The 8,862-nt window shown below is 37.6% G+C and overlaps 1 protein-coding gene across 1 annotated transcript; it reads right to left on the bottom strand.

Moving 5' to 3' along the window:
* Positions 1-595: 595 nt before the first annotated feature.
* Positions 596-4,083, bottom strand: LOC146987427 (uncharacterized). The gene is made up of 2 exons (XM_085778031.1): positions 3,837-4,083; positions 596-1,608 (listed from the first exon to the last, which is right to left on the bottom strand). Exons 1-2 carry the CDS (start codon positions 4,011-4,013, stop codon positions 724-726), a joined length of 1,062 nt encoding a protein of 353 aa, XP_085634157.1. The 5' UTR covers positions 4,014-4,083; the 3' UTR covers positions 596-723.
* Between the last annotated feature and the right edge of the window lie 4,779 nt (positions 4,084-8,862).

The following is an 8,862-nucleotide window of genomic DNA, read 5'->3' as shown; positions in this document are numbered from 1 at the left end:
TGACACCGCCTCCCACCTCCAATTCTGTGCTCATCCTCTCTGCCACTGCAAAAACTCACAATCTTTCCAAGAATATTTGTCTTATTTCTTGTCAAAATGTCTCATTTCTAGTCAAAACTAATCTCTTTCCACTTAAAATAAGACTCATCACCTAAAAATTAACTTGTTTTTAGATCATTTTCACTTGTTTCAAACAAATTTTCACCTGAAATTAGTAGAAAAATCTGCCAGTGAAAGCAGGTTTTTTGTGCTTGTAATAAGAAAGAAAAACTTGCTCCACTATCAGATTTTTCTACTTATTTCAAGTGAAAATCTGCTTGAAAGAAGTAAAAAGTGTCTAAAAACAAGCTGCTTTTTAATGTGATGAGTCTTATTTTAAGTAGAATGAGATTTGTTTTGACTAGAAATGACATTTTGACTAGAAATAAGACAAATATTCTTGGTAAGATATTTGAGTTTTTGCAGTGTGTGCTCCTACATGGGCTCTACAGCTGTGATCATCACCACATCTGTGCTGTTTTACAGCTCTGAAGCTGACGACGAGTGACATGATGTTGCATGAAACAACACAACCGCTGGATCTGAATTATTCACATACTGCGTTTTATTGCACAACAATAAGACACCACAATCACACACCACCACTACTATACAGTCTGAGTCTGACATTTCAAGTGTTTCACAGTCGACAGATGAATTCCCCGTTGCTCCGAGGGTCTCGGTTCACTTGCAGTGCGGCGCTCGGCTCCAGCCGGCCCTCTCTCTGGTGTGCAGCCTGAAGTGAGTGTTGAGGTGGGCCGACTGGTTGAAACACTTCCCGCAGACGTGGCAGCGGAAGGGCTTCTCCCCGGTGTGGATGCGGTGGTGCCTCTTGAGCATGCTGACCGTGGTGAAGCTCTTCCGGCACACGGCGCAGCTGTACGGCTTCTCCTTGGTGTGCCAGCGCATGTGGACCTCCAGCTGGCAGGCGAAGCTGAAGCCCTTCCCGCACTCCTTGCAGCTGTGCCACCTCTGGATGCTCGGGCTCGGGTGGGAGGAGCGGGGCAGGGGCGGCTTCAGGGACCGCACGTTCTTGATCTGCAGCACGTGCGCGCCCGGTTTCCCGTTGGAGCGGAGCGGCCCTCTGGCCTGCGCGTCTGGTTTCTGAGTCCTGTGAGTGTGAGCTCTACGGTGGTTTGACTGAACGGTGGGAGGGGACGCTAAGCTGTTGGCGGGCTGCTGCTGCTGCTGCTGCTGCTGCTGCTGCTGCTGCTGCTGCTGCTGCTGCTGCTGCTGCTGCTGTCCTCCTCTGTCCTCCTCTCTGCCACCCTCCTCCGCCTTGATCTCCTGGGAGGTGATGATGGGAGGCGGGGAGACGCTCAGTCTGGTGGTGCACGCGGTCTGGGCTTCGGCCTGCGGAGCGTTTGGCCTTTGCAGCGGCGTGACCACGTGACTACAGTTTCCTTCCTCTGAGTCTCTCTCCTCGTGAGAAAAAGAAAAATCCGTCTGAATGTTTGTGAGCTCCGGTTCTTCTTTCACCTGAGGCAGCAGCTCCACATTTCCACTCCACTCGGACTCACAGGGCTGGCCGTCCTCTCGGGGCTGGACAGTGTGAAGTTCTGAAAAAAGGTGGTCAACATCATCACTGTCATGCATTGTCAAGGACGGTAACATTTCTATGGTTGTCTCAAACTAAAACAAAACACTAAAACGTATAGAATATATCAAGGGAAAAATATCCAAATCCATTGCTATTCTTTATAAAACAAGGGACATGTTGAATAAGAAATGTCTGCATATTTTATATTATTCTCTTATATTTCCATATTTGACATACTGCGTTGAAGTTTGGGGAAATGTTTATAAAACAAACATAGACCCTATAATCAAGCTTCAAAAAAGAGTTATTAGAATAATAAACAAAGAGTGCTATTGTGAACTTACCAACCCACTATTTTTAAGATCTAATGCATTCAAATTTTCAGATATTGTGTTCCTAAAGACAATGGAAATCATTTTTCGAGTAAAGAACAACAGCCTTCCTGCTTGTATCCTTCAGTTATTTAAATTAAGAAAAGGAAACTATAATTTAAGAGGGTTATTGATTTTTGAAATGTGTAAAGTGAGAACTAATATAAAATACAAATGTGTTTCAGTCTTAGGAGTTAAAATGTGGAATAAGCTCAGTGATGAGTTGAAGACATGTAGTTCTTTGTTGAGTTTTAAGAAAGCCTTGAAATGTAAATCTGGTGTATGTCGACTAACATTGAGTGACATCACTAAAAATGATTCATTTGCTTTACTTTACGTATTTATTTCGAAGCTCTGACATCATCTGGCTGCTCTCTTATGTAATTTTTCTTTTTTTTTGATCATGGGAGATGAATGACTGAGGATACATGCTGTGATGTGATGAAGTAAAATGACTAACAGAGCCATTCAGCCCCTCCAGTAGCTGCCACTGTAAGATTACAGATGTTACAGTGTCATAATCAGTCCATGTTATCAAACTATCTTATATAATTGACCATAACCTTACAATTATAAGTAAAAGTAAAATTAAAAATGGATTCCCAATACAAAGTGTTGCAATTTGAAGCCCTCCCAGAACAGATCACTGTACAGCAAGATAGCAAGACATCATTTATAAACATTAATACCTGGTTAATATGTCCTGTTCTTCTGTTATGTTTTGTTTATCAAATATTGTAATCAGAACCAAATTATCAGTTAGGTGAGAAAGGATTCATGTCTTCCTAGATTTTGTTTCCTACATTTTTTCACATTTTCAAATATAACGTTGAAATAGTGTATTATTCTTATGTAATGTAATTTAGTGCATTATTCTTATTTAACATGTATGGAGAACAGGAGAGTGTATTGAATCAGAGCTAAGCCCATAATACTTTCACCACACATCATAACTCCTATAGGTCCATCATCATCATCATCATCATTTAATCTGACCTTTAACCTTATCTTTATCATTATTATATAATGGTATATAATTACAGTATTATATAATGATTAACACTTTTAGTGGTAATTCACAATGTGTATTATTTAAGCTGATTATCACATGTTATGTCAAAATGTCATAAGTAAAAGAATGTTATATCAAAATGTAAAAAAGCAAAAAGAAAAGATTATGATATGACCTGTATACTAGGCTACCTACTGCTGTAACATGTGATGTCAAAATGTCATAAGTAAAAGAATGTTATATCAAAATGTAAAAAAAAAAAAAGAAAAGCAAAAAGAAAAGAAAAGATTATGATATGACCTGTATACTACCTACTGCTGTAACAGATGTCAAAATGTCATAACATAAGTAAAAGAATGTTATATCAAAATGTAAAAAAAAAAGAAAGCAAAAAGAATAAGAAAAGATTATGATAAAGATTTTTATTCTGTGGGTAATGGGGGCAGGACTAGATAAGCTTTTGCTTCTCCGCCCATGTGTATTGTGTTATTTGGACTAAAATGAAGTGTGATGATGATGATTTAAATTGACATGCCCGAAATAAACAAATTGATTGATTGATAGATTGATTGATTGATATCCCTTTGGAAATAATAAATTCTTATCTTAGTGATATCCTATAGCACAAAGGAAATGCTATGAGTTCCTCCATAGATCCATCACTTCGCCTGTTCCATTGTAATAACTGGTGTTGACAGTGTTGTGACTGAGTGAGCTGTCAGAGTCAGTAGTGGGTTTAGCAGCCTACAGCCTCGCAGCTACAGTGCCAGTGGTACCGCGAGGCGAGCAGTGACCTATGATGGGATGTGGCAGCTCGGTCGGTCGGTGCTTGCTCACCTGGTCCTGGTCCTGGTCCTGGTCCTGGCTGCAGCAGCAGGAGCCGCTGCACGGCCACGTTGAGCAGCCGCTTGAGCCGCTCGTTCTCCTCCTTGGAGCGCAGCACCTCGCTCTGGTAGTCCGCCACCGCGTCCTTCACGGCGCGGAAGATCTCCTCAGCGGCCGCGGTGAGCCGGTCGGTCAGGAACACGTTCAGCAGGTCCAGTCGGCTCATGTTGTCCTCCTGCTCCTCCTGTCCTGTTTACATCCACTAACCTGGAAACACAAGGACGCCGGGCGGCTTCTGCGTCCCGTCCCGTCGGTGCGCACACACACACAGACAGGCTCTCTGGAGCTTTGTGACGCCGCCTGCTGGACGGGAGACCACACCGCACTGCAGGCAGAGGGAGGCATGGTAAAGGGTCAAATGCAATTAATAAAGCACATTTATATTATACGCCAGGGGGAATTTATAAGTTTACAAAAAAAATTTCAAGTTTCCACATATATTGATAGTCTTAATCGCTTCTTTCTGGTTGTTTGAAAATTTGATGGAGGTTATGTATTGTTGCTTGAGATTTTTTATTTCTGCAGGTTTGTTGAAAATGGCCGATATAATAGAATTACAGACCCTAAAAAATTATGTTTAAAGCAAAGAACAGATCATTACCAGAACATTTACAAAGCTTGTTTAAACTGGAGGAAGGGGACTGAAACAGACTGAAGCTTGATTGTAAACTTACATTTGCAAGGTTAAGCTTAAAACAAATGTGTATTTCTGTTGCAGGTGTAAAACTATGGCATTCACAAAGCAAGGAATTGAAAAGTTGTACAAGTATGTCTCAGTTTAAAGATAAGTATCTACAAAAAAGAAGAAGGAGAAAGAGAAAAAGAAGGGGAAAAAAGAAAAAGATAGATAGACGAGTGGTGTTTACCGTTATTTTGTTTGTTTGTTTTTTTGTCATTACTATGTTTCGTCATCTTTAATATTTTGAAACAGAGAATAATACTGGTGTTGAAGCAAGCCAATGAAATTTGTAACAACAGAGAGGGGCAGGTATTATACGTTTTTTCTTTCATGGTGAAAATGTGTACACAATGTATATGTGCAACTATGTGAGAACCATGAATGAAATAAATCAAAATGAAATGAGCTCACCGTTAAAAGCAGTAAAGGAAGGTTTTTTTTTAATGAATTTACATTTGTGAATATTAAATTTTGCCATTAAAATAATAAGGTTGATAATAAAAGTTATGTTAGCTTTTTCCTTGTTTTTTTTTTCAGGTCAGGGAGCCCAAACAGAACATTCCTCCAAAACAAAATAAAATCACCATCAACATTGATGGCAACAAAATTACAAATATCACTCCATAGTTTTTGCACAATAGGGCAGAGCCAAAACAAATGGGTCACACAGTTTCAGCATGTACAGAACAGAAAGTACAATTCACATCTACCTGCTGCTGCGTGAGCGCCGGCTGACCTGTGATCAGTGATCATCATCACTGTGACCCGCCGCTGCCTGCAGGGGGGGGGGGGGGGGGAGCAAACAGATGACGTCAGCCCAGACACAGTCCTAGAGCGTCAGAGTCAAATACATAACCACCCTAACTAAACCTGTCCTTATATACATAACCAACCTAACCTGTCCCTTATATATATATAATACATAACCACCCTAACCTGTCCTTATATAAAGGACAGGTTAGAAGAGGAGAGAAACAAACATATAATCCTATATAAAGGACAGGTTAGGGTGGTTATGTATTGAGAACTAATTTAACCCTCTATGGTACCATGTTGCCTGTCACATCTCCACAATTCATCCCATTTAATGCTGTAATACTTTAAAAAAGAGAGGAGACCTTAGAGAACCAATAACAATGCTTTAATTTATCACATGACTTTCAAGAAGCCAGACTGAAACCCTTTTTTGCAGACTTTTTCAAGGGAAACAGGTTTGCCATTTTGCTCCACTAAAACGGTCTGAAAACATACAGTAACTTCCTGGCCCTTTTTCATCTGGAAAAAAATATATTTACACTAATAGATTAGTAAAGTTTAATTTTTAATAGTTCCATGCAATTTATTTACTTATTAAATAATGGAAACTTGTTAAAATGCACCTGTTGCCCCAAAGCAACAACGTACCATTATAGAAAATTGCAACGTTGCCTTGAGGCGACAGTGGACCATTATGGAATCAATATTGCATTATGAGACTATGGTCGAGTGTGTTTAGGTGTAAATATAATGTTCAAAAACATATAATTCATCATAATTTTGTTTTTTATCCTTAATAAATTTGATTTTGGATGCAGTAAAGTAAACATCAGGCTATTATGATGATGATGAGGAAGATGAGAATGAGAATTCGAATGAGGATGAGGCCAGTGAAGGTGAAAGTCTACAGAGACTGGTGTTTCTAATACAGTAGATGATGAACCGTAATGGTACAATGTTGCCTACAGTCAACAAATCCCAAAAACTTCCAAAAATAAATAATTTTAAAAAATGTCTTTAGATTATGTTTATTTAGTCTATTTTGAGACATAAAAACACTCCAAACATTTTTTCCCCCACTGGCATCATGATGCAGCGTACCATAGAGGGTTATATATATATAATACATAACCACCCTAACCTGTCTTTATATAAGGACAGGTTAGAAGAGGAGAGAAACAAACATATAATCCTATATAAAGGACAGGTTAGGGTGGTTATGTATTGAGAACTAATATAAAATACAAATGTGTTTCAGTCTTAGGAGTTAAAATGTGGAATAAGCTCAGTGATGAGTTGAAGATGTAGTTCTTTGTTGAGTTTTAAGAAAGCCTTGAAATGTAAAACAATGAAAAATTATAAAATACAGTAGCCTAATGATTAGGCTACTTTCATCTTGAGGGCTGGCCGTCCTCTCGGGGCTGGACAGTGTGAAGTTCTGAAAAAAGGTGGTCAACATCATCACTGTCATGCATTGTCAAGGACGGTAACATTTCTATGGTTGTCTCAAACTAAAACAAAACACTAAAACGTATAGAATATATCAAGGGAAAAATAGAAATATAGAATATATCAAGGGAAAAATATCCAAATCCATTGCTATTCTTTATAAAACAAGGGACATGTTGAATAAGAAATGTCTGCATATTTTATATTATTCTCTTATATTTCCATATTTGACATACTGCGTTGAAGTTTGGGGAAATGTTTATAAAACAAACATAGACCCTATAATCAAGCTTCAAAAAAGAGTTATTAGAATAATAAACAAAGAGTGCTATTGTGAACCTACCAACCCACTATTTTTAAGATCTAATGCATTAAAATGTTCAGATATTGTGTTCCTAAAGACAATGGAAATCATCAACAGCCTTCCAGCTTGTATCCTTCAGTTATTTAAATTAAGAAAAGGAAACTATAATTTAAGAGGGTTATTGATTTTTGAAATGTGTAAAGTAAAGAACTAATATAAAATACAAATGTGTTTCAGTCTTAGGAGTTAAAATGTGGAATAAGCTCAGTGATGAGTTGAAGACATGTAGTTCTTTGTTGAGTTTTAAGAAAGCCTTGAAATGTCAAATAATGAAAAATTATAAAATACAGTAATGATTACTTTCATCTTATTATTTTGGATAACCACCCTAACCTGTCTTTATATAAAGGACAGGTTAGGGTGGTTTTCTTTTTTCTTTCTCTCCTCTTCTAATTGTTATTGTTTTTTGTTTTTTTTATTACCGTCTCACCTGATTATTACCTTGTTTCATATCTATTTTTTGTGTAAAAACATTATTGTACTCTACTTGCTTGTCAATAAAGAGAGAGAGAAAAAAAAACCTGTCCTTATATAAATGTTTAAATTCTATACATAACGTTGTCCTCATTGAACTATAGTGTTTATATGTACGCTATGTATTTTCAATAGGCTAAATCTTTTATTATGTGTTTATTATGAGACATAGACTATATACTTATTTGTTCATTTATGTAGATGTTATATTTCTGTTTTTAATTGGCAAATATTTCAATAAAGCTTCATTTTGTATCTTTTTATATATAAATTCCACACAATTTTTATGCTGTGCATTTGTTGTGTTTCAAGCGTCTTCTTTTGACAAATACTGGGCCTAAATTCTTCATCCACAAACAGACATTTTTCAAATCAACTCCTTCATTTAGATCAAATCAATTCAATGCGGGTTTACTAAACAACAGGAAGAGGAATGCTTCTGAAAATTACGGACATTTTTCCATGATTGAATTTTTCCAGATATATTTTTATAAAGTCTTTGTTTTCTTTAAAAGAATCTTTTCACGTGTATGTGTTGTATCACACCTTTTGATAAGAAGATCATTTCTGGTGTGCAGCTGTTCTGTGTTATTCTCCCAGTTATAGCTGCTCACAGCGTGTCAGACACACACAGTTTATTCCCAGAGGGATACAGTATGTTGTTCTATAGCTTCTCAGGCTCATATCAGTCTGTTGACACATTAAATTAAATCTACTGGTGATGTCTGATGAAAACATGGAGGGTTCAGATGAGTGTGGGAGGCTCAGCTATGGAGAGATCATTTTTTATTTCTGCGTGTTATTGAGAACCACACATCTAGAGAATACTGTGAACAGGAGGTAGAGATGTGTCTACCTGCACTGGCATGTGGGATATGATCTGCTACCTGTGCAGGGGGTCCATAGCCACTGGGCAGTGCAGTTTGTGCCATTTTTGTATCTGGATAAAATTAATTTTATTCACAGCATTTGTCATACTTTTTTTTTTTTAATCACATTTGATGTACATATTTAATTATCACTTTCTTTATGCACCGAATAAATAGAACAAAGTGTAAAAAACTATGTGAAAACAAGCTTCTTTATAATCTCTTGAAAGTTGGTGCCCTGTGTTGTTCAGACAAAGATCACCGTATTCCTAAAGATTCTTAGTGCAAAGAGTTGCTCCTAGTGGCCAAATTCTAAGAAAATTCTTAGAATCATGATGTTTTCTTAGAATTTCTCCTAAAAGTTAAGAGTAGATCCTAGTGAAGATAAAAGCTATTCCTAAAGAATCCTAGCTCTTAAGAGAGC

Source organism: Trachurus japonicus, chromosome 5, assembly GCF_045865225.1.
Source record: "Trachurus japonicus isolate A0001 chromosome 5, Traja_1.0".
Taxonomy (NCBI): Eukaryota; Metazoa; Chordata; class Actinopteri; order Carangiformes; family Carangidae; genus Trachurus; species Trachurus japonicus.
Note: the sequence above shows the minus strand (reverse complement) of the source record. Positions and strands in the feature narration are given on the sequence as shown.

Excerpts from the sequence above, each read along its gene's own strand:
- LOC146987427 (XM_085778031.1), bottom strand. The coding sequence starts at position 4,013 with ATGAGCCGACTGGACCTGCTGAACGTGTTCCTGACCGACCGGCTCACC. Across the intron at positions 1,609-3,836 it reads TGGCCGTGCAGCGGCTCCTG|CTTTTTTCAGAACTTCACAC; the intron begins CTGCTGCAGCCA and ends GATGTTGACCAC.